The following is a 25,369-nucleotide window of genomic DNA, read 5'->3' as shown; positions in this document are numbered from 1 at the left end:
TAGATTTGGAAAAATCCATTAATGCTGTGAAATGTCCTTTAAATGTTGCCATAAAATTTTGCTTCCACGAGCTGTTTATTAACTTAGTTGACTCTTTAAAATGGACTCAAGCGTGGATTGCCAACTTTTTTCTTACGCATAAAGTGAAAGGAAGAAGACTGGTGAATGGGAGCAGCTCATCGTTAACTGATTCTCTTGTTGCTTTCCAGGGGGGTCATGAGCAGCTTCTGAAAATGATGGAAGAACGCATGATGGATGTTGAACAGAAACTGAGGCTTGTGAAGAGGCTTCTCCAAGATAAAGTAAATCAGCTGAAAGAACAAGTAAGCATTCTTGCTCTTTTCCCAACTCTTCCCCATTGCTTCTGTAAACAGCTAGGCGAGCGAAAGCCGCCAAATCATTCTTGCTGAAAAGAAATTTAAAGGAGTTTTCCTTTCTCTTTTAATGCATCTGAGCTGCAGTAGAGCATATTTGCCCCAGACTTCCCCCAAATCCAAGCTGGGACCCTATTCACTAATCATTATTTATTTATTTATCGCTAATCATTAATTCATTAATCATTAATCCCGACAGCCATGCATGTTTGGTATGCTGATACACTTAAAGCTGGGAAACAAACGCCAAATTTGGGCCAAGTATTTTAACTAGAAAAGTTGCTTAGAAAAGGAGGAAAGAGAATTTCCTGAAGAATACAGATGGGATTAGTGTACAATACGGATTTTTTCCCACGTCCTCTGCCCCATTACACCCTTTGCATGATGTGATTTTTGGGTTTCCATTCTTGCCCTGGTCTGCCTTCTTCAGAAGTTTCCAGGAGCATAGGAAAAGCTGGCTTCTGAACTCTTAGGAATGCGTGACATGATAACAGTGGGGAAAATATCTATTTTCTACTGAGGTGCAGTCTCCTCTCATGTTAAGGAAGTGCTACACTGACAGGGCCTTCTGCTAAAGGGCTGTTCCCAAAAGCATGCAGACAAGCACTAGGTGCTCTCCCTAATTTTATAGGGGGAGCTGGCAGTCCAAACCTCTGTGGAAATATCTCTGGGGGATCATGGGGTGTGTGAAGTAGATCTGTCTTTAGAGGACAAACGCTGTAAAGCAGTAATTATCTGACAGACGAGTCATTTGAAGCACTCCGACATCTGCATGAGCTTTCAAGATCCTCACAAAGTCTTTCTGGTTTCAAAACATTCACAGCATCCATAAGGACTTCACAAATATATAGTTTTTAACAAATGAATATAGCATGAATGGGTGGGCTGTCTTCCTCTAATGTTACATAAACACATTTACCTATATTCCCAGCGCTGTTCTTGCTTTTAATTATTCTTAATTTTTCTTTTGCTTTTAATTTGCTGAGTAACTGTTTCATTCACAGTAATCGTGTTTCATTCATTTGCTGAGTAATTCTGTTTCATTCACAATTCAGCTTTCCAAGAACACTAAAGCAGATGCAATGGTCAAGGATCTCTATGTTGAGAATGCACAACTGCTGAAGGCTTTGGAGATGACAGAACAGCGCCAGAAAACGGCTGAAAAGAAAAACTATTTACTAGAAGAAAAAATTGCCAACCTCAATAAAATCGTAAAGAACTTGGCATCCCCATCTTTTAGTTCAGCATCCGAGTTAAGGTCATAGCAAAGCCATTAAGTATGCCACAATCCCATGCACTTTACTGAAATGTTAATATTTCAGCTTTTCACTATGTTGCCTTTTCTACTGGTGAATTTTAGTTAACAGATGCCTCCAAGGAGATGGCAGAGCTAAATCCCAAACCAGACACTGCCAACAGATCTTTTGTTTATTCCCAAACTATTTTTCTGCTAAATTTTGCCTAAAAGTAATTTTTGCTATTTAAAAATGCAGATGTTTTTCTAGGTTAACTTATTTTGATACTTCGGTTTTCATTTAAAATACAAATTCTGAATTTACTGATTTGGTTGTATCTATCTCGATTGAAGCCAATGTCTAATGCAAACTTAAATTAAAACTTTAAAATTATTTTCATTTTCTAGGGTACTTCGTGGCCCAAATGTAGTAATATTGACGGGTCAGTCTTGAACACTGTCAGTGTAATTGCTATTGAAAGCAAGACTTTACTGTTGTCATCTGTATCCTGCAATCTGGTTCTAGTTTCTGTAAAGCAATATGCTCCACCTTACGCATTAGGCATCTGGATTTTTCTTCATGGCTGTTTTTCTGCAAAGCTCAGAAGAAAAAAAAAAAAGGAAAAAAAATATTAAAATATGTAAATAGACTACCGCATCCAACTAAGCATAACCGTATTTTATCAGAAGAAATTTCCCAGATGGCAAATAAAGACTACTGCTTTTTTTTTTTTTGCTTTTTTTTTTTTTTTAACTGTGCTGCCAGACAACTTAAAAATTGCAGAGGCCTTAATTTTTTGTGTGTGGAAATTAGTTATGCTAAACAATGGAAGAGTCGCTAAACAGAAGTGAAGAAGTGAGTTTATATAACTTGTAAATGGAGTAAAGCAGTGGAGTATGTTTATTAAGCAGCTGGCGGAAGAATGAAGAGGGGGATTTGGGCGATTTCTTCAGTGAAATCCTGTCTTTAGGCCTCACAGACGTGAACTTTTGCCACTTAAGCAGAGTTCCGTTTGATTGTGAGTGATGATTTAGAAAGGTGTGTCGTTTGTACTAAGTCCTGATGCAGAATCTAAGTTTGTAATTAATTGTGAGGAAACATATTTGATGTGAATACAAAAAAACTCAGGGAATAATAGCCTATATTACTTTCCTTCGATATAATACATGTGGATATTAATGTCACTAGATGAAGATAAGCATGCATTAAGAGCAGGATACACCAAACTGGTTGAGTATTACCTTAATGCTCCCAGACCAGCCTGCAGTAGTGTTGTAGTTGTGGAGGCTGAAGAGCATCCAGGTTTGTAATACCTCCTATTTGATGAGTTTGTGAGGCTAGGGAAATGCAAGTGCAACAAGAAGTAGCCGAATAAGAGCCTGCATGCTCAAGCTTGTATATAATCCATTACTACCAAACAACAGTCTGAAGGAGAGGCTGGATCTCCCTCCAAATGCCCTGCCTCCAGCAGTAAGTCACACTGAAGCAGCGAACATAAAACTGGTGCAAGGGGCCATGCTGGCAATACTTGAAACTGGACCTCTTTACGTGTGCATCATCGTGGTTGCAGAGGAAGAGGGCAAGGTTCTTTGTCTCTGGGACCACCAGCAAGGTGACACTTAAAATAGTGTTTGTAATGAGCCAGATGTCTCCCAGACTCTGGGATTAGACTGCCTGCAAGCTGTTGAGTAACCTATGGAACATTATTTTCGCTTGGTACTGACTAGCATGTGGCTGTAGGGGATGCCCTCTATGTCTAAAGGGTTACCTGCCGCTTGGAGGGTTGACAGACTCAACTCTACATTCTGCATACGACCTCCTCTTCTCCCCTCTCCTCCTCCATCCCTTTATGCAAGCAGTGTAGTGGAAATGGAAATCCAATAATGGAATACCTTAGAGTAACACAAAATCCTTTTAAATTATTTCACTACTCTGCTGTTCTAAAAGCCCGTGATGGTTATTTGTCTGCATAATCTCAGAGATTTACATATCCCATTTTTCACAGGCTGCAAAAACAAGTCACTTTGACAAATTGCATTGGCATAAATTGGAGCTTGCTTTCAAAATCTGAAGTAGGGAGATCTTTCTTCTTTTTACATTAATCACTGGTATCAGTTATAATAAACCTCTGCGTGCGGGTACCAGGGCTGTGTGTTAGCAATATGGTAGCTGAGCTAAAATCATGCTTATGCTATGGAAATTAGCAAAGTTTTAAAATACTTCAGGTAACATAGGTGAGGTTCAGATAATCAGGACTGAACATATTATCAGCTAGTACATTTTAACGCTCCTTCATATGGTGACCTAGATTTAGTAATAATGCTCTGTATGTGACCAAAGTCTGAACACTGACATAAGTGAGTACTTCACTTGAGCTACTGTGGAGTTAATTTCACATTACTCATTTTAAAGGCTAGACTACTTACCCAATTCATTTAATCTCCTGGAATTTACCAGTTGTTTTTTTGTTTTGTTTTGATTTTAATCAGACATTTCTAGAGCACAGTACAAGCCAAAATATGGTATTATCATCGGAATATAAGGAAAAAGAAAAGGGATTTTGACTTCTTTTCTCACCCAACCCTGTCACTCTCCTTTTTTTTTTTTTCACTTAGCTTCAAAAAATTAACCTAAACACAAGAGAAAGTAGAAGGAGGGAGAAGAAAATGGTGAATATTTTTTAGACAAAACTCAAATTTAACTGGAATACTTGCGTGAATTAATTCCCAGAAGTGCCTTTTGTGATTACATACACTACAGCCTTTCTGTACTGTACTGTTTGTGTTGTTACAGGACAATTTTCAGGACAATCCCTTCCCAGGTGGAGGGAACGCAGAGAAAGGTAGCGCTGCTTGCCAGCGGCTGTAGTGTTGCTTGTTGGTTCGTTGTGTCAGCAGCTCATTCTACAAAATTAAAGCTACTGAAAATAAGCATACAGACGTGTAAGCGTTCAGCATTTGTGGTCTTTTGTGCATGAATGTGTCTCCTACGCAGCACAGGCGTTTTAAAGATACCAAAGTATTTACTGGTATTCTGACAGTCAAAGCTCACCGAATTTCTAGGCGGCGTTCCTGCAACAGGTCTCACCAATTAAGATGTTAACCACTTTATTACCAGGAGGTGTTCTGAAAGCATTCAGTTCTTGCTTTGTGAATCACTGTGAAAATAAAGGCACAGAGATATTTAGGGTTGGGATTTGGGGGAGAGGAGGAGGGAGAGGCAGTGGGGGTATGTGCCCAAGTTAAATTTACCCGTACTGAATTCACACAGGTGGACGTGCTGTGTGTCGATTTAGGATGACACAAAGGTTCACATTCTCGAATTACCACTTTAAATACAAAGAAATAAAATTGAATTCTTTGAATTCTGATGGAAATAAAGGGTTGTAACATACGTAATATTAGCCAGATTGTACGTAAGGTAGAGTAGGGGACAGTGGACCTGTCAGGAGTCAAATGCCCTAGTTTACTTTCAGCAAAAGTAAAAAAAAAAAAAAGTTTTACTTTCTCTCAGGTTTTCCATCGTTTACCTGTTAGGTCTCCTGTGCTGTGTCAGACGCTGTCATTGCTGCCGTGTTGTGTATAAACGAGAACAATTGTATATATTTTCTATTACGTTTTGTTCCAGTGTAATATATTGTCCTCTCGACATCATGTAAAACTGAAAGATGAACCAACTTACATGTTATTTATAATGAATGTAAAAAAAAAATAAATAAATGACTGTACGATCCCTGTGTGTGGTGTTTTTTTATTATTATTTTTATTTTTATTTTTTTATTTGAATGTGACATGATAATAGTTTGGTGTGTTCCCATGCAAGCTGTAGGTGTTTCAGGCAGTACCTACAATACTGGGATCAATGTGTATGGACCTACAGGATACCTACGAGCACACCACGGTATCAAAAAGTCGTTTTTTTTCCATTATGAGAGCATAAAACCGTTTAACGGGTAAAAAACTGATGGGCAGCGAGCCAGGTTTACGTCAGAGCACACCCTGGCCTCACCTTGCATACAAATTCTCCACCTTCACAGTACAAGTTATAAGTATACGTGAGTTATAACTTATTATACAAGTATAAATTATATCCTCGTCCTGGAAATTTAATATCTTAAAGTGTTTTATGGTGACTGAGGGAAAGGTAGGCACCGTTCCTGTCAGCGTTCCCCCCTTCACAGTACAAGTTGTAAGTATATAAGAGTTACAACTTATAGAAGTATAAACTACACAAATATAAGTTATATCCGCATCTTGTAAATTTAATTTTGTAGCGTGTTTTGTGGTGACTGAGGGAAGGGTGGGCACTGTTCCTGTCAGCGCCCTCCCCCATTCACAGTACAAGTTATAAGTATATAACTTATACAAGCATAACTTATACAAGTATAAGTTACACAAGTGTAAATTATATAAGTTATATCCCCGTTTTGTAAATTTAATCTCCTAACGTGTTTTGTGGTGACTGAGGGAAGGGTGGGCACCGTTCCTGTCAGCGCCCCCCCTTCACAGTACAAGTTATATGTATGTAAAAGTTATAACTTATACAAGTATAACTTATACAAGTTACACAAGTATAAGTTAAATAATTTACACCCCTATCTTGTAAATTTAATCTCCTAACGTGTTTTGTGGTGACTGAGGGAAGGGCAGGCACCATTCCTGTCAGGCGTCCCCCCCTTCACAGTACAAGTTATAAGTATATAACTTACACAAGTATAACTTACACAAGTAAAAGTTACACAAGTGTAAATTATATAAGTTATATCCCCGTTTTGTAAATTTAATCTCCTAACGTGTTTTGTGGTGACTGAGGGAAGGGTGGGCACCGTTCCTGTCAGCGCCCCCCTCTTCACAGTACAAGTTGTACGTATATAAGAGTTATAACTTACACAAGTATAACTTATACAAGTAAAAGTTACACAAGTGTAAATTATATAAATTATATCCCCATTTTGTAAATTTAATCTCCTAACGTGTTTTGTGGTGACTGAGGGAAGGGCGGGCACCGTTCCTGTCAGCGCCGCCCCCCCCTTCACAGTACAAGTTATAAGTATATAATTTATACAAGTATAACTTATACAAGTTACACAAGTATAAATTAAATAACTTACACCCCTATCTTGTAAATTTAATCTCGTAATGTGTTTTGTGGTGACTGAGGGAAGGGCGGGCACCATTCCTGTCAGCGCCCCCCCCCCCTTCACAGTACAACTTATACGTATATAACTTATACAAGTATAACTTATACAAGTATAAATTACACAAATATAAGTTAAATAACTTATTTCCCCTCTTGTAAATTTAATCTCCTAACGCGTTTTGTGGTGACTGAGGGAAGGGCGGGCACCATTCCCCCCCCACACACACACACTACGCATGCGCCCTCCCGGCCGCGCGGGGGCGCTGTGCCCCCCCCCCGGCCATGCCCTCAGGGCGGGGCCCGGCGCCCCACAACCCCCCTCGCGTGCGCGCGCGCGCTGTAGGCGTGTTGAGGGGGGGGGTGGGCGCGGCCGGGGGCGCGCTCGGCGGGGGCGCGCGCGGTCGGGCACGCGCTTCCCCCCCCTCCCCTCCCCTCCCGCGCCTCAGGCCCTCAACGGGCGGCCCCTGAGGGAGCGCGGCCGGGGGCTGAGGGGGCGGCGGGGCCGGGGCCGGGTATGCGGGGCCGGTCAGGGGGATGCTGTCGCGGAAGAAGACCCGCACGGAGCTCTCGAAGCCCGGCGAGGTGCAGGGCAAGTACGTGAAGAAGGAGACGAGCCCGCTGCTCCGCAGTGAGTGTCAAGGGGCCCGGGAGAAAGGGGGGTGGTTTTGTGAGGTTTTTGTGGAAAATTAGCAAGCAGGAGTTTGAGGTGCTCGCTGTGGGTGTTTGGAGGGACAAGGAGTGGAATTGTGAGGGGTTGTAGCGGCTGGGTTAGCTGAGGGACCACCAACACCCAGCTCCCAGCCTGGTCACACCGGCCTGGCCCTTAATTAATACATATTAAGGCCTTTAAATCAACCTGTGGGTGTATCAGGCGGCCTGAGGCCTCTCACCCATCTGCTGCTTGCCGTGATGTAACCGTGGGGTGCCTGTCATAAACTGCCTCATTACCCCTCCTGGGAGGCACTGAATTCGTGGGGCAGGTCGTTAAATCATAACTTCACCAGGGCTTTGTTAATAGGCTTAATGACAGGCACGGCTTCCCTCTAAATTGGAGGTGCTTGCAGTTAGCTCACCTGGAAGGAAGGCAGATATTGAAGCCATGCTGAAGGCAGTGGGAGCGGGGCGAGGCTTTGTCTGTGGGGCTGCGTGAGGGGGTGTCAGCGCTCACGTGCCAAGCTCCTTTATCTGAAGGAGAAAGCGAAATTTTCCAATGGCTTGACGATTTACACGCACAAAAAGGCAGTGTTTCGCTGCCCAAACTTCATATTTAAGGGAGAAAGGACAAATTCCGTGCGTGGTTCAGCTGTAGGCAGGGTACGTGGATGCTCTGGGCCATGCGGGGAGGAGAGCGATGAAGCCTGGCTGGTGTAAGCCACAGACAGGGGGTGGGAGGTGTCGTGTGTTGTTTTTTGTAGCTGCGATTATGCTGCCAAAACTGTGCTTTTTTTGTTGCAGCCAGAGGGTGTGTGGCTTTTGTTGTGGCAGCGCACGCTGCAGCGTTACCGTTATACTCACATGTCCATTAGAGCTGCTTTAAAGGGATCCTGGCATTCGAATTTCCCCGTTTCCATGGTGTAAATCTAGCAGTGTAGCCAGCCAAATACATTAAGTGCACACACAGTTCTTATTTCTCTTTTATTCTATAACAGATCTGATGCCTTCATTTATCCGCCACGGTCCAACCATTCCAAGACGAACTGATATCTGTCCTCCTGACTCCACGCCTGCGTATGCTGCTGGGGGAGATGGAATTGTTTCCAGGAACCAGAGCTTCCTTCGAACTCCAGTGCAGAGGCCACCTCATGAAATAATGAGACGGGAAAGCAACAGACTGTCTGCACCCTCCTATCTTGCTAGAAGTTTAGCTGATGTCCCTAGAGAATACGGCTCTTCCTCCCAGTCCTTTTTAACAGAAGCTAATTCTGTTATGGAAAATGGAGACGCCGGTGCCCGTTGCTACTATTACGATCACTTTTATGATGCCCAAAGGAGACGGCAGTTAAATGACCGCTTGCATGAGGACTACAGGTATTACGAACACAACAGTGATCTTTTCCAGAGGATGCCCCAGAATCATGGGAGGCACACTTCAGGTAAGTGTGGATTAATTGTTGGTTTTTAAATGTTATGGAAATGCTTTTGGTGTGGCAGTCTATCTGTGGTCATGTTTCTGAGTTACGCTTGCAGGACAGAGCTTCCTTTCAGTGACATTTCCATGATCTGAGTATGTGTTGACACTTCTTAGTATAAACAGTTCAATTGCGTGTAGACAGTGATTGATTTATGGAATAAATAAGGTAAGTTTGAGCAAATTTATCTTAATCCCAAACCTATGTGCAGTTCTGTTCCCCATGTTGAGTCACTTGCTAGTGAGCCAGCAGTTTTACTTGTTAGGGGACAGCTGCTGTTTTCATGGTGTTGGAATAACCAACAGCTCTAAACTATAACATTGCTTTTTTGTTGTTGTTACTATTATAAATATTTATTTTTTAATTTTATAATGAAAAAATTTTGTTTATTTGATGTCAGATAAAGAGAAGAATGACTGTTATGCGTAATTAGCAAATTGGCATGTAGTTAGTGCTGAAATTGACTTCTTAGTCCTTGACTTTTTTTTAGCTTGTAATATTGCTTGAGGGGGAAACAGGCATACTTAAAAACTCAGTGGAACCTGTCTTTGTTTTCTAATGGAACAAGGCAGTAAGAAAGAAAGAATCCATTAAATACTTCTTTCTGAAGTATTTGATTGCCTGTGATGACACTGAAGAAGAATTCTTACTGTCATGAATGTATTGTTGAAATTAAAAAATCTAGGATTTCAATGTTACCTGTGGAAAGGTGACCTTAAAAGTAGTAAATCCGGTGGTATTGGAGCCATGTGTATGCTGCTGACACTACGTTCAAGGAGGAGTTTGAAAGAAACATTTCAGACCTGTAAATAATGCGCTGCTAGCTCATTCCTTGTAATCTGTAAACAAAATAGTAAATCTCCTGTCTAGAAGAACAAATTTGCAACTAAAAATGTCATCGTTTATGGCTGCTGACAGAGCGCATGGAGTTACAAGCTGACAGTGCTTTGGTGTTTGTGATGTGTGGGCTTTTTTTTTTTGTTTTGTTTTACTACAGGAACATTTCAGTGAAAAATGGCAGAAAAGTAACGTTAGCTTTACTGCTGTCAGCCAGTAAATCTTGAAATGTTAATGTTTAAGGCTGGCTACTCCATCCTTGTCAATGTTGTTAGATTTATGTATTAAGCCAGCATTTATAGAGATTGTGCATGGAAGCTCTCCATCTCTGTCAGCTGTTCTTCAGCCAGCAGTCATTAAACATTTACCTGGCCCAGATAACGAGCACCTGTTTGCATCTGCTGTGGGCCTGGAGGCAGGAGGGGAGGACTTCATAAACCAGTCCACCAATGTGACCTTTAAAACAAGAATACTAATGCTGAGAGTCTTCCAAAATATTGCTGCTTTGTAGAACTGGATCAGTGTTTAAGTGGAAAGGGACCTCCACCTGTTAGTCTGAAGGTGAAGTTAATCTAGCAAATTTTAGAACAAGCTGAAAGTTGAGCTTCACAGCCAGATTTTTCTCGATTGTAGCAACACATTTCTTTCCCTTAAGGCTTTTCTGTCCTGTTTTCATGCCTTCTTAGCCATTGGAAAACATAAAGGACATGCTGGTATTTGCTCGGTCTTTGTCCTTTCCTCAGATGTTGTAACAGTTTGAACAGATTTCACACTTCTGGTAAGGGGTGGGTATTCAGTCACGTGTTTGTAGGAAGAAATCATAAAGGTGAATGTCTTGTCTGACAGTGTGAGCCCTTTTCCTTTGTTTGTTGTTGTGTTTTTTTTTTTCCTTTCATCTCAACCTGGAATATGAACTCTTAAACTCCACCTTGAGGTTTCATTGCAGTAAGAGCATTGACCTGTGTCCTCAACTTCCCTGTGTCTTCTCAAGAGTTGCTGTTACTTGTTTCAGTAGAAGAATTGTGTGTCCAAAACCAAGAAAACCCTATGTCATCTTGTTTCTTTTGCCTCACTTTTAAGCTTGTTTTTATTCGAACCATCCATTGTCATCAAGCCTTAAGTGTGTCTCTTAAGCAACACTAATCACTGTAATTTCAAATTCCTCTTCTCCTGCATCTCCACAAAATACCGGGTCAGGCCTTTTACTTTCATTGCCTTTGTCTGAGTTCTCACACATTTTTTAGTGTTGTTTCTAAGTGTTTCACCTAGCTGAAACTGTTCCTCAGCAGGATCACTGATGACTGCCCCTTATAAACTTGCCTAATAACACAGGTACAAAGCACGATGCACACCCCTTCATTAGCTGTGGTCTGTGAATGCTGCCTCTTGCCTCCTCTCCCAGAAAGTGCTCTCAGTTGTGTTCTGGTTTGCGTTCATTGATGAAGAGGTGTTGCCTGATGAGCACAAGGTGTAATCACCAGTGGTGAGTGATGTTTCATTTAGTGGGGGTTACAGCTGAGATGGCCCTTGAGAAGCAGTGTCTGGATACCAAATGTGCATGTGAATGCCAGCTTTGGGTCAGAAGAAGAATTCCACTCTATAATTTGGTGATAACTTGAAATGTGTTCTTATTGACATCCTCCAACCTGAAGTGGTTGGCAACGCCTTTATCCAAGTCTCACAATTTTTCAGAAGCTGATGGTGATAGTGTTGCCTTTCATAGGTGTTTCTCCTTGAAGTCATGTTTTCTCTCTCTGCATGATTCAGTTCTCCATATCCTCATTTTCTCATTCTCATTAGATTTATTTTTAATTAACAAACTAGTGCTAGTTGTTTTCCTGAGAAATGTTTTCAGTTATTTCCTATTTTTGTATGTTTAGCTACTTCTGTGCAATTTCTTAATTTTTTTATTTAATTTTTTTCCAAGTGTCCATTTCAAACTTAATTCTAAGAGACTTTACCTGTCTTTCCTCGACATCTCTTTCCTCTCTTCTAGGTTAAAGGTTTTGGGAGGTCTGTGGTTGAAGTTATACCTACAGTATAGATTGGAACTAACTTGTAACCAAGACCTCAGAGTTATTTGTACCTGTTTGAGCGGTAAGCTGAATAATTCTTGTGTATATGCAAATTGCTGAGATTTAAAAAAGAGATTTTGTGGTGTAGTATTGTAAGTAGTTGCCTGTGATGTCAGAGGAGAAAAATTATTTCTCCCTCTGAAGGGAGAGTCTGGTGAGCTTTAGTGGAAAGGAGGTTCACCTCGTGTTAAATTTTGCCCCTTTGGAATTGCAAACTTATTCATATTGAATGTGAGAGCAAAATCAAGAAATACAAGTTATTTAAAGGACTCTCTTTAGAGCTAAAGTAGCAGGGCTTTTCTTTTCAAGTGTGTACACTTCACCTTTTTTTTTTTTAACATGGCAATTCCTGACCTTTTCTTCTTTCTGCTGATTCTGCGGTAATTTCAGTGTAGAATTTTTGGAAGCTCTCAAAATACTTCCTGTCGTGTCCCCTTCGTTAATTTATGCTTGCCTGGAATGTCCCATGCCCTCTGACAATCGAGGTACTTGTGCTCAGGAAGTACCTTCAGGAGCTCTGGCATGCATTAGGAAGGCCCAGAACTTTTCTGCTATTTTATTGTTACTCCCTCCCTTAAAGTTAAACATTTCTCTCTCTCTGCCTGTCTCTTATCCTGGTTTGAAGAGGGAAAGGGAGAGGATTTGGGCATCATTAGGGAAGGGGGGAAAAAAGCTCTCAAAACGGTTGACCTAAGTAAAGACAAATACGAAGGCCTTGCATTTGGCTAGATTTGTTCCCTGATACTATGAATTTTGGTTGAAGTTAGCTGTGGGAGTTTATAGCCTCTAAAACTTCTCTATGTTAGCTGTGTCTCAAATAAAATGAGACTTTCTCCAGAGTCTTTTGCCCTTTATTCTTTCTGCTGGGCTGCTCTGGTGGTAGGACCTTTCTCCTGTGCTTTCCACGACCGTTGTTGGTGAACTGAAGAACTGCTTGACTTTATTATGCAGAATGTTTCTCTGTTAAAGCTCCTGTATTGCCCTATGAAAGTATTTCTTCCCATCACTCACGGTTTGCATTGTTCCATATTAATGGAGTAAAAACCAACCAGACTTCCACCATTGTAGAAGATCCTACAGAGTTGTCTCATTTGTGACATCATTAGCCTAAGGTGGGTTTTGAAGGGAATAGCTTGGGGTGCACTAGAATATGGTGCTCAAAATTAAGCTTCATTCCTGAAGATGTTGAGAAAGACACTGAATAAAGGGCCTGGCCTCACTTAAAACTGATTTTTTTTTAATCTTAATTCTCATAATAAAAGTGATCGCTGCTCCTTGGCACCTTCTTTTTTCAAAATGCTAAGAATATACATGGTGATGCTCCTAAGCAAGCAAACTTGAACATGATTTTCTTTTGCTTTAGAACAGCAAATAATACTCTAGGCTACTTTGCAATTCACTCAAGACCTTAAATTGTAGATACTGTGTTTTACAAGCATTAGGAGATGGAATTAACAAATGAGACTAGGCAGGTTCCAAAGATACAAGCTGAAAAGGATTTACGATTGCATAAATTTAAATTCATTGGAGACTCTGCTTGAAATGTAATGGTGCTGCTGAGAGTGTTTAATGATGAGCACTGTTCTTTAAAAAGAGTGAAGGAGATTTTTAACATTAGGAAAAAGCAGACAACTTACATAATGCCATTCCTTGGAGATGCAGGAAGAATTGGAATTTCTGCCTGGTCATGGGTACAAAAGCGTGTGTGTAACAAAACCCTGAGTAGTTATGGTAAAGCGGAGATAATTTCTTCCATCAAGAGGAAAGTCACAGGTTTTAAACTAGATGTTTTGACAAAAATGGTTCAAGCTGTAAATTTGTGTTTGTTTTGTTTTGTTTTTTTCCTGTAGATAATTTAATATTACTAAAATATAGTACAGGCCCATAGTTCATGGTCCATAGCCTTGGTAGTAAACACCTATGTGAAGCTTTGTGCTGCTGTGAAAATGTTTTAGGGATAAGACCTCACCTGAAATTAAAACCCAGAAGAATATCCCACTTGGGCAGTATTACACAGGAAAGCAATGTTTACAGTAGATGGCTTCAGGCTTTCTTGTAGTTTGATTCCTTGGAAAATGCTTTGGAAAAGATGATGTATGAAGTTATTCTTTGACGTGTGGTCCTGTCTTACTGTTCCTTACAGGTGTATAGATCTGAAAATAGATGCTCATCTCCTCTCATTTGAATTATAGCAGGAACTACTCCTCATACACACATGCTCATTCTGCCTTGAAGGGAGCATCTGTTGAGTTTTATAAGGAAAAGAGGATACAATTTATTTTGTTGTCTAGTAACTCTAATTATATAAACAAATGGCTAAATTATACTAATTGCCATAATGGCTTGATGGTCATAAGACACAGAATATTACCTGACATCTGAAAACTTCCAGTCTGCAGGATGTTTCAGTGTGATGCCTGGTTTTAAGGGGAGGTAATGCCCACTGAGCCTGTACACGGGGTAAAACCAGGAGCTGGAACTCAGTGAAGGGCCAAAAGCAGAACTGCCCGTGTTGCTTTTCCACAGGGTGTGTAGCACTGCTTTTCAGCGTGCTTTCTAGGTAATTTCTGTAGTCAGAATCTGATTTTTGTCTTTACCCAAGTGCATCTCCCAGTCTTCTCTGACTTATGGATGAGGAAATGCAGGCTTTGTGTCAAGAGAGCTTCTGGTGCAGAGGATGGCTCAGTGTTCATCATCCTGGCATGTGCAACTCTTAATACCAACTTGAGATGTCAAAAAGCATTAACCTTTACCCCCAGTAAATAACTGTATTGGTATTTTTCTGCTGCAATAGTGCTAGAATTTAAGTGGGAGGAACTCATTTAAAAAAAAAAAAAGTGCTGGTTTTAACAGTGAGCAGAAAAGTGTGTTTATACCTTTATACCTTGATGAAAGTTCTTTCCCCCGTCAGCTTTGTGTGTTCGATCTTGTGGTGGTGGTTTAATGTTTGCTGTTCATGCAGAATTCCAACACAGCAGCTCACTTGATTGGGGAAAAATACTGAATTTGTTTACCCAAAGTGCAGTATTTCCAAGAAGCCGAAGCGCTTGTATTTTGTCACTGGAATGAAAACAAAAACAGTGGCATAACTGTAGCTAGGGCCTGAAATAGTCTCCCTGGCCCCAGTACTGCTAAAGGTCAGGAAGCGTCTAGGATGTTTCTCCTCACTGGAAGTAAAGGTCTGGCTTGCTTAATCCTAATGAGAGGTGGAGCTGTCACATGAAGGCCGCTATTAACTTTTCTTCCTGAAGCTAACGAGTAGGTGAGTGCCCCAGCAAGCAGGGATGCTTTAAGGCCAATAATTCAGAACACGGCAAGATTGGACTGTGACACAGTCAGTAAACAAGCTATGAAATTGCCTGGGAAATACAACAGCTTTGGTGCTGCTGAAGTGTTGTCTCTCTCGGTTAAAGCCCAGACCTGAAATTTCATCTTAGTAATATGATTTCGATGGGAGAGGCTCTGCCTTTTCTTTCTGCTCTCAAAAATAAGAACACAAAAAGAGAAGGAAAGGGGTGTGTTCACTTGATCATTGAACAAGGTGGGTGTGATGGAGTCAGTTTCTGACAAGGTGGGAAAAGAAAAGTCACTTCCATACTGCTCCTCCTGGTTGTAGGGAAATAGTGATACACAAACTCTGAGTACTGTGATCGAATAGAGGTGTTTGAGAAGATAATTAGAATTTCTTTAAAGCCACAGACTGTGTAACTGTAGAGTTATAGGTAATGGAAGGTAATTACTTTAAAATAGAGGTGAGTTTCAGCCAGCACAGGCTTCCAAAAGATGGGACACCAGTGAAAATCTTGATTGCCACTTACTTGTGTTCTTTTTTTTTTTTTTGAACTTTCTGTAAGTTTTCTTTGGGTTTTTAACCTACCTACCTAAGTATCCCCAGTATACAGAGGGAAGGAAAAGAGGAAATGGAATGATGTTTCTTCAGTACATCTCCCAGTATCCAGCACACTAATTTTGATAATGTAAAAGCCGTGTGTATGTTGGAACAAATTATTTTAAAATAATCATGAGCAGTCGCTTTAACTGGTTATTTGTAAATCATAAACCTGCTGTGTTTGTGGGGCAGAGGTAGGGAATAAATCAGGTATTACTTTGGGTCAGTTCTCCCAACCCAAAATACGCTTGACCTAGGTCATTTTACTTCTCTTTTGCTGGAGAAAGTCTCCTACTGCAGCCTGCTTCACTGAGGGAGCTGGAAATTACCATTTTGCATGGGCCTTGTTAGCATTATGAAGTGCAGGTGCTCAGTACTAAAGAAGAACCAGCTGAGCAGACTGCTAGAGCAGGAAATATCCCTCCAAGATCTGTGGAAGGAAGGGAGGAAGAAACAAGGAGATTTTGTGAGTTTCTCTCAAAAAAGGCCTCTAAATCTTGGCAAAGAAGGCATGGCAACACAAACTTCAGTGTGTGCAGAACTGTTCAGCAAAGGGCTTTTGCAGGATCCTGGGTGGATCTGGCCTCTCTGTTTTCTGTAGTTACTGCTGGTGGTTTTTGGCTGATTGCACACACATCACTAATACCTGTCAGCGCAGTGCTAACCTTTTCCCTCTGCTTGGTTTTCCTCTTCAAGCTACTGATTTTGAAGGGTTAAGGCTTTGTTGGTATCCTGTGACTGTTCTAGTTAGTTGTTTCTGACCAGACTAGGAAAAAAAGCTGTTTTTTTTTTAATTGTAGAAAATAGTTCTGATGCATCCGTAACAGTGTATAAACAGAAGCTCATTTAGGTCAAGCTTTAACACTTGTAATCTTATGTTGGCTCTCTGCTCAGCAAATTGAGCCAATAACAAGAGTGTTATCCCTGCTGAGTACGCTAAAATACATCTCTTAATTGAAAAATCAAGGAGGCTTTCACTGTCTAAACGAAGCTGGCCAGTGACCGTGGAGTAGGAGGAGAGCAAAAACACGTGAGACTTAAAAGGGGAATAGCTATTTTGACTTCATCAGGATGTTTTTGTTTTTTTTTTTACTAGTGTATGAGTGCACATGCTGTAAATCTTATGGTATCATTCAAAGTTCAGTTGCATCATGCAGGGGGGAAAAAGTTGACTTTGTACATAACGTTGGTTTGGGTTATTACCTGTTTGGCTAAACGCTGTTTTCCCTTTCTTGTTAGGCATCGGGAGAGTTGCTGCTACATCTCTAGGAAACTTAACAAATCATAGCTCTGAAGACTTGCCTCTTCCTCCTGGCTGGTCAGTGGACTGGACTATTCGAGGAAGGAAATACTATATAGATCATAACACTAATACAACTCACTGGAGCCACCCACTCGAGCGCGAGGGACTGCCCCCGGGATGGGAGAGAGTCGAGTCAGCAGAATTTGGAGTGTATTACGTGGATCACATCAATAAAAGAGCTCAGTACAAACATCCTTGTGCTCCCAGGTATGACATCAGTCTTGTCTGTTACGATTGTTCTTTTCCTAACCCAGCTGAGAAAGTGGGACTGTTTTTGCCTCACATACAATGTGCCAAAACCATCTTATTTTTCAAAATAAGCTTTACTGGTTCTTGACGAAGATTTTTAGAAGTTGTTATAATTGTTAGTGTCTTTTTTTCCTCATCTGTTACTATCTTAAGTTTAGAAACAGGATATTGAGCCTAACTCACTAAAACAAAGCAACCATTCTCCTCAACTGTTGGTAAAACAGCCAAGTTGCTGAGAACAGAACTGAGTTGTTGGTTGAAATGAAACTTGATCAGATGTTCCTGGAGGTTCTCTGGAAAGTGGCACCTATAATCTGAACTATGAATTGTCTTCTTTAGAATGAATTTAGGTATTTTAGCTACGTAAAATTCAAAGGTAAAATAAAATTAGTACGTACCAGATCTACCAGTTACTTTCTGCTATCCAATCTTTTTTTACTGTTTCCCAGGAAGAGAGTGCTTTTTTTAACGTGTGACACACAAAAGCAAACATAAGAGGATGTCATTTGTTATAAATGGAGTAACGTATCAGCTGCTGCCTGAATACACTTGCTCTAAAATATGAAATGGGGTGTTATTTGGTTGAGTTTCCCTTTTCATTCATTCCAAACCAGACAACACTTCCTTCCAGCTGTAGTGTCCAGGTAGCAGGCACTAGGTCAGTAGGTCCTGAGCAAGTTGTGCAGCGTGCTAGCAGATTGCAGATTGTATTAATCTGTCCATTGGTGTTAATTATTAAATGATGCCTGCTTGGAGCTCACTGAGTGTCTCTGCCTTCCTTCGTACAGCGTTCCCCGTTATGACCAGCCTCCCCCGGTGACCTACCAGCCCCAGCAGGCAGAGCGGAGCCAGCCTCTCCTTGTTCCTGCGAATCCCTACCACACTGCCGAGATTCCGGACTGGCTGCAGGTCTACGCCAGGGCTCCTGTGAAGTGAGCTTGTTTCTTTATTCTTTTCACACCAAATTACTCATGCGTAGTTTAGAAGGAAAGCAAACAAGTTCTGATGGCTGAAAGAACTTTAGCTGGTGTCTGTTTCTGAATTGTGTAAGAACTGATGCTGACAGCGCATGAGGAAGTTGTACTGGATGGTTTCATATAGAATCATTAGGGTTGGAAAAGCCCTCCGAGATCATCTGATCCAACCATCCCCCTACCACCAATGTCACCCACTAAACCACGTCCCGAAGTGCCACGTCCAACCTTTTCCTTGAACACCCCCAGGGATGTTATCAGAAATATGGTTTAAACAAAATTAGGTGCTTTAATGTTCCCAGCCTGTAATTGCATGGGTGAAGTTTTAGCAGATGTGCAAATGCAAAATAAGTATATTTTGGTTTTATTCCATGTTTTTATGTATTAAAAAAAGCCACGCTGAATTCAGTGAACCACCATTGCTTTTTACGAGCTGAGGATCTAGCCTAAACATTTAAACTTCTAATTTGCTGTTGCTGCTCGCAATCAGCCATCCAACAATTAGTATCAAAAGATGCTTTTTAAACCATATATAGATATAATCTCACCCTATATAATATATATTATGTTATTAATGTATAATGATGTAATTATTGTTATAATGAATATTATTTAAATAATATAATGTATATATGTGGTTTAAATTATGGTTTAAACCATTATTATATGTATGATTTTTATATCTCCCCAAAATAGAGCCAAAATCTGCACATTAAAGGGATTTGGCACTTTCATCTTCCAGTTGAAAATCGTGTAAATAAATATGACCAATTTTATTTGTGTCATCTTACTAGAAGATTTGGAGACTCTTTCATCACATTAGCTTGCTTTGCACTAGGCATCACTTAAAATCATCACAGTACTTCTTGCAGATCCCATGGCTTGCAGGATGTTATGTTGGAGAACTGGTAGGATGTGATTTACTGTCAGTGTATTTGTGAGAATGGCACCAAATGACTTATAAAAAATATATTTTTTTTCAGGGTGTTAACTTCCTAATTCTTATGTTACTCTTTAAAAAAAAAAAAGTAACTGTGAAGGAGAACTTGTAGTTTGAATTCAGACTGAAATCTGTTTCCAATCAAAAGCTTTAATTACTACTAAGTGGTGATAAAAAGTTTTTGAAGAAACATCCCTCTAGGAACAGGGAATTGCCTCCAAGAGCAGATATAAGTCAACATAATGAAACATTTTCTGATGGGTTCAGCTCTGCAAAAGACTAACTACATAGAAAAGCAATGAAAAAAATCCAGATAATATTTCAGTAATTATGAAACCATGTATGTTTTCATAAGGGAAATATGGAGAAACTGATTTTTACAGAATTGAGCCGAGCAGTCTATAGTTGCAAATTCACAAGCAGCGTATGATCGGTGACTTCCAGCTGAAATATTTTTGTTGCTGCTTCTGAACTATAATTTGGAAGTGTTTAATTACTGCTTGTGGCTACTGGGCTTGCCTAAAATCCAGCAGTATATTATACACCAAGGACATACTAAGTTCCTGTAACCTATGAGAGGACTTATTTCCTAGAAACACTTTCAGGTTTTGGCTGTGACTGCATTTCTTTATTTAGGTCTTTGGCACATTTAGACAATGCAGTTTGAAATATTTCAGTCTGTGTTGTGTAAATTCCTGCTGGTACTTCTCTTGAAACTTGAGGATAAGCAATATAAGGTTCTCAGAAATGTCTTTAATAGGCTGAGACATTTTGAAATGTTTAATTCATTCCGTGTTTGAGAATTGGCATTGTTCGGAGGAACCAAAAATTGTGTAGTTGCCTATATCCTTTTAACTTTTCTTCTGTTAAAGTGGTTCTGGTAGTAATACGAATGTTCAAGGAACTCTCGAACAATTCTATGAAGAAGCAGATTCTGTTTTATGCACTTTTATACTGGACAAGTGGGGAAGAGAGGCAGAAACTGCAACTGGCTTGGTGTCACCTCAGCATGAGGGCTTCTTATAGACCATCTGACAAATATTTTTAGTTACTGAAATCAAGATCACTTACACATTACAAAGGTAATTGTGATAACAAACCTCTGTTGTGAAAACAACTGGCTTAAAGCTTGAGGGGAAAATCTGGTGATGCTTACAAGTTCTTAAACAGCACTTCCTAAAAGTTGAGTGTGAGAACTGTGTGCATTTCCTACTGTGTTATGGCACAAAAATGAAAGCTGACAAAACACTTTCATAGTGGTAGTAGGGGAGTATCTTTTGGGATCTGCTGTTCGAAATTCCCTAGAAAATTTGTTGATTAATAGTACTGTTTTCCACTGAGATTGCTGTGGTATATTTTGTTATGGATGCCTGGTGCTGTAGCTTGATTAGCTGACTCAAGGGCGGTTGTGGAGGGAAAACAAAGTAGATATTATAGCAAAAATAGGTAACAGCTTTTACTTTGACAGGTTTTTCTAAAAATTCTAAGAATTCTGACCACCGGAAAGATCTAAAGGGGAGTTGTGGCAGGTGTTAACCATAATGTTTTCCTATTTTAGTGAAAAACAGTCAATCTGTTAAGAACAAAAAGAAGATATTTGGCTCACCAGACAGCAAAGAGCCTTTGAGGTCTAATAATAACTTGAGGCATAATGATTTCCGATCCCAAGGTACTGGTGACACCTTGAAGCACCCTTTTCCCTCTCTGTCCCAGGATCTGTCCAGGGCTTTTTTTGAAAGCATAAGCACAGTTACCAGAATGTTCACAGTGAAATCAAGATACCTGGCGTGCATTTAAGCCCTTGCCAGGCTCAAAACATGAATAAACGTTCAATTTTAAAGTCCTGAAGACCAGTTGGGGTAGGTGCTCTAACAGTGTGCCACAGTGTGTGTGGGGGACTTTGGGGGCAAGGATCAGAACCCAGGTCTTTCTCCTTGCAGCTGTAACCAAGAGGCCGTAAATATTTTGGGCAGCTCACCATCTGCTGTGTTGAAAGTGAATGTTGTATTGAATTCTTGTTGTCTGCTGGGAATAGCCCTGGGGACGGAGCATTCTGACTGGTGAGCCCTCCTCTCCTTGCCCAGGAGGAAAGGCTCAGTGCTCGGCAGGATTCTTTTGCCACCGTGCTCTTGGTTTCTGGCTCTGTGACTAGCTGCCCCTCTACGAAATGCCCGTGGTGTCTAGGTCAGGTACTCTGGGCCCTGTTCCACAAGGCATCTCTGTGGTGAGTGTTCCTAGCTCACTTTTTGGGTAGGAATGAGTCCGTGCCTGTTAAGGTGCTGCTAGTGGCTTGATCTTTAGTTAGACCTCCTCCGTTCAGTACTTCTCTCAGCAGCCAAAGTGAAGCTGCCACGGAAAAGCAGCCCCGATGTGCCAGTTGTATCACAGACCACTAGGAATGAGTTTCAAAGAGCTAAAGAACAACCTCGGTTTTGGCACTCTGTGATGCTTTAAAATCAAGGGAGGGGGCTGTTCTTAGCTGCAGGTCCCAGGAGATGTGCAAATGCGTTCCTGCATGCGGTGTAGCTTGTTCTTTCCTGCTTGTGCCACCACCTGAGTAAGAAACAGCTCTGGGGGCACTCATTGCCTCCCCATCCCTCGCGTGCCATGAGAAATGTCTGCTCCTGGAGCCAGGCGGTGTCCCCGTGGCCACCAGCTGGGGCTTTCCTGGCCAGACTTCACCAGTCATCACCTTGAGGTGGTTGGAGACATCAAAGGGAACAGCCCGTTTATTTTAGGCTTTGGTATCTGCCTGGCTCTCTGAAGCCCTTGTGCTACTTTCTTTACGCATATAAGGGGTGCCCGCACTACAGCCTGGTAACGCAGCCACTCCTCAGACACGCTGACTTGAGGCAGGTCCCAGCCAGAGACCTGCAGTCCTCTCTCTGCAGCATTACCACGATTTTGTTGAAAAACTTTGTTAGAAATGCTGGTTTTCTACTGGGACCTTGGAAACCCTTTTCCACCGCTGGCACAAAAAGCAACACATTTTTTTTTAAAAAAAGCTTGTTTTCTTGACGGGGTAGATATTTGGATTTTGGAGGCAACCCAACTTCCATATAATTTGATCTGGTGGCAGCTAAAAAGTGACTGATGGAAATGTAGAGCGATGTGCTCAGTGAGTCTCAGCACAGTCGTGTTTCCACGCACAGCCTCTGTTCTGACAGCTTCTTGCGTTAGAAGAGCCACAGAATAACCCGAGTTGGAAAGGACCCACAAGGATCATCAAGCCCAACACTTAGGTCCATGTAGGACCACCCAAAAATCCACCCATAAGGGGTCGGATAGCTCCTGTGGTTTATATATTGAGGGAAATCGATGCTATAGACAATAAATTTGGGAAAACAAGTTTTAGGGATTTTTATGGCATGAAAAGTGAGTCGCTGACTAACATGTGATTGAACAACCCTCTGCATTATGAATGTCCCTAAACCAGCATCTTGCTCTGTGCAGCTGCAGTGCCAGTTTGGATCGTGGAAAATTACTGGAGAATGGCCGTGATTACTCACACGGGTGGGTTGGCAGTCGGGACACAAAACGCAGCCTTGGGGAAACTTCAGCAGCTCTGCTAGCGAAACGAGGGAGGCTCGAGGAGGCTCCTGTTGCGTGGAGTTCATAGCTACCTGGTGGCAGCAGCTTCGACAGCCAGATGGTGATCGTAAGGAGATGTTTGTAGGCTTCAGCAGTTGGGAAAAGTGCAAGGAATACGAACAGCACTCCAAAATCGCTCCATATTAAAAAAATAAGAATTAAAAAAGGCCGAGGGTGCCTGGCCAGCCAGCATTTAGCCCGTGTAGTTCTCCAGGGGACCTCCCCAGGTCCACAGCAGCTCATTTTTTTCCAGTGTGAGGACTGAGAACATCTGTGGGCTTCCTTCTCTCCCTTCTCCCTCCCTCAGCCCTCGCTGGTGCTATCCAATCCCCCCGTCTGCTGTCCTGGGAGGTTCATGACCTGCAGTTGGAGACACTGATTGAGATTATTGCTGCTAATTAACCAAGAGCAGGGCAGTGTCCAAGAGTGCTCGTTAAGGCTGGAACGAGAATGCTGTGGAAACAAAAGCGTGTTGTGAGGGAGAACTTGCAGGCCTGCAGAGCTCTGCCTTCTGGGAGGTACTTGCTGGGGAATACTAGGATAAGCTGTTAAAATAGTTCATTTTTTCTTTCCTAGTCCAATTTTAAAAGGTGTTTTACTGCTAAATCTTGAAGGTTTGTGTAACCAAGGTGTAAAATTCATTTGAGGAGTGTTCGTGTAGTCATTTAAGAGGATCTGTAGTACTTCGTGAATTTACCTGTATAAAATTAATTTGGCATATTATGGGTGATTCTGCAGTTTAGCTCTAAGTAGTGTTTCTCCAGTGCACTTTGAGCCACAGCTCCCTGTCTGTAGGTGTTAATTAGTTATTTCCTCACATAGCTCATCAATGCAGGCTGTAAATGGCTACAGAGCTGATGAGTGGCCGTGCAGCTGTGGGGTCAGCTCCTCACCGAACACACCGTGACACGTGGATAATCGTCTCCTACTCATCTCCTGTCTCCCCCCAGGTACGACCACATCCTGAAGTGGGAGCTCTTCCAGCTGGCGGACCTGGACACGTACCAGGGCATGCTGAAGCTGCTCTTCATGAAAGAACTGGAACGGATCGTTAAGCTGTACGAGGCGTACAGGCAGGCCCTCCTCACCGAGCTGGAGCATCGCAAGCAGAGGCAGCAGTGGTATGCCCAGCAGCACGGCAAGAATTTCTAAGCTAACAACTCTTCCTAATAGACTTTTCCGAGGACACTACGAGCTTTAAAAAGTTTCCACACTTCATACTATGAAAAAGTGCTTTGGTTGAAAAGGCAGCTTATTTTTGTTGACGTTGCACCTTTGTTATTATCCTCTTGAATATTTTTCTACATGTATTATGTATTGTTTATAAAATGAAAAATGTTTGTTAATCTTTTTCCATACAAAAACTAGTTTGTTATTCTGAAAACCAGCATGGAGTTACGGAGTTTGATCAGAGACTTGATTCTGGTATCTTTTTTCTAGCAGTTGGCTGTATTATTAAGAAGCTGACTATATATTTTTAAACGGCAATAGATGCAATTACAAGAAATGCCCTGGATGCAAAACATTGTTAAAATCCAAATTAGTATTTTGGTGTATTTCCCTCTGGACTTTTTGTATCCCTCTTGAGAGAGAGGTCTGTTCCTTGTTTACAGCTTTAATGTACAGAACACTGGCACTGTTACTTCTCAGTACTAGAACCGTACAGAAGCTGATTTCATCACTCTCAAAGTGCTTCATGAGAATGAAGTCTGAGTTGCCTTATTTTTTACTTTGTTTAATGCATTATTACCTTAGATTTACTACTAGTTTTCACAGAAGTTAGTCAGAGGGCGAAATACTCGTACCTTCTTAAAGACCAATATCACTAAGCAAACTCTTCAAAGGTTCTGAAATGCTAGGGAGACTGCATTTTATGAGCCCCAGCCACACAGGAAGGTAGTAGCATTGTCTAACCAGCTTACCAACCAGCTGTACCACACCACGAAAAAAATCAGGGATGTATCAACATTTTTTTACCGAGCTTTGTCTTGTATTAAAGTTTCCTGACTTGGGGAAAATTTGTACTTGTACAGTTACCCTTGCCGATATTTTCATTTGGTTCATTGATTGTCCTGAAATGTTATTTATGGATTCTTTTTAGTGCAATAAACATGGTTGCAGACAAAATACATTTCTTGTAAATCCTATTAATTCAATAAAAATCACTTTGTTTAATGAGTGAAAGGGTAGTCAACTGATTTTTCACCTTTCAGCAGGTCAAATGAAGTGGTTAGAGCCAAGGAGATCTGACTGGGAGTGGCCGCAATCAGAAGCTGTCACAGACGCTGTCCCCTGCGTGAGTCGTCGTAGAACAGAGCTGCTGTTGGAGCTGTTCCCCATAAAACCCAACCGCTGCCCCTGTGAGCCTGCTGTACCCAACTTGCTGTGACTGCCAGGTACGGGTGCAGCTGTTAAAAAAGCTGGAAGCTTTGCTTTGCCCCAAACTTGCTTTTATAAAACTTGCTCTTACTCTACCAGTGACAGAAGCACCTCATGGAGGTCGCACCTGGGCAGTGAACACACCAGAATATATTGAAGTTCTGAAGGTCAGAAAAAAATCAGAAAAGAATGTAAAAAGTAATGCTGAGAAGCTCTGAAGTAGTTAGTCAATAATTGCTTCTGATGGAGCCAACC

The 25,369-nt window shown here is 41.3% G+C and overlaps 2 protein-coding genes across 5 annotated transcripts in view; both read left to right on the top strand.

The window, feature by feature from the left end:
- Positions 1 to 5,341, top strand: part of NIN (ninein) — a 56,728-nt gene extending 51,387 nt beyond the window's left edge. For all 4 annotated transcript variants that reach the window (XM_068682248.1, XM_068682247.1, XM_068682254.1 and 1 more), the window contains 2 exons: positions 210 to 323; positions 1,430 to 5,341. In XM_068682248.1, the coding sequence (XP_068538349.1) occupies positions 210 to 323; positions 1,430 to 1,639 (324 nt within the window). In that variant the 3' untranslated portion in view covers positions 1,640 to 5,341. The remainder of the gene's footprint in view (positions 1 to 209; positions 324 to 1,429) is intronic.
- Positions 5,342 to 7,093: 1,752 nt separating this feature from the next.
- SAV1 (salvador family WW domain containing protein 1) lies at positions 7,094 to 24,919 on the top strand. The gene is made up of 5 exons (XM_068682242.1): positions 7,094 to 7,376; positions 8,398 to 8,841; positions 16,918 to 17,188; positions 18,019 to 18,162; positions 23,686 to 24,919. The coding sequence occupies exons 1-5, from the start codon at positions 7,283 to 7,285 to the stop codon at positions 23,885 to 23,887; spliced, it is 1,155 nt and encodes a 384-aa protein (XP_068538343.1). The 5' UTR covers positions 7,094 to 7,282; the 3' UTR covers positions 23,888 to 24,919.
- The last annotated feature ends 450 nt before the right edge of the window (positions 24,920 to 25,369 follow it).

The sequence above is a fragment of the Anas acuta genome, chromosome 5 (genome assembly GCF_963932015.1).
Source record: "Anas acuta chromosome 5, bAnaAcu1.1, whole genome shotgun sequence".
Taxonomy (NCBI): Eukaryota; Metazoa; Chordata; class Aves; order Anseriformes; family Anatidae; genus Anas; species Anas acuta.
The sequence above is the reverse complement of the archived record's forward strand: the minus strand, read 5'-3'. Positions and strand labels throughout refer to the sequence as shown.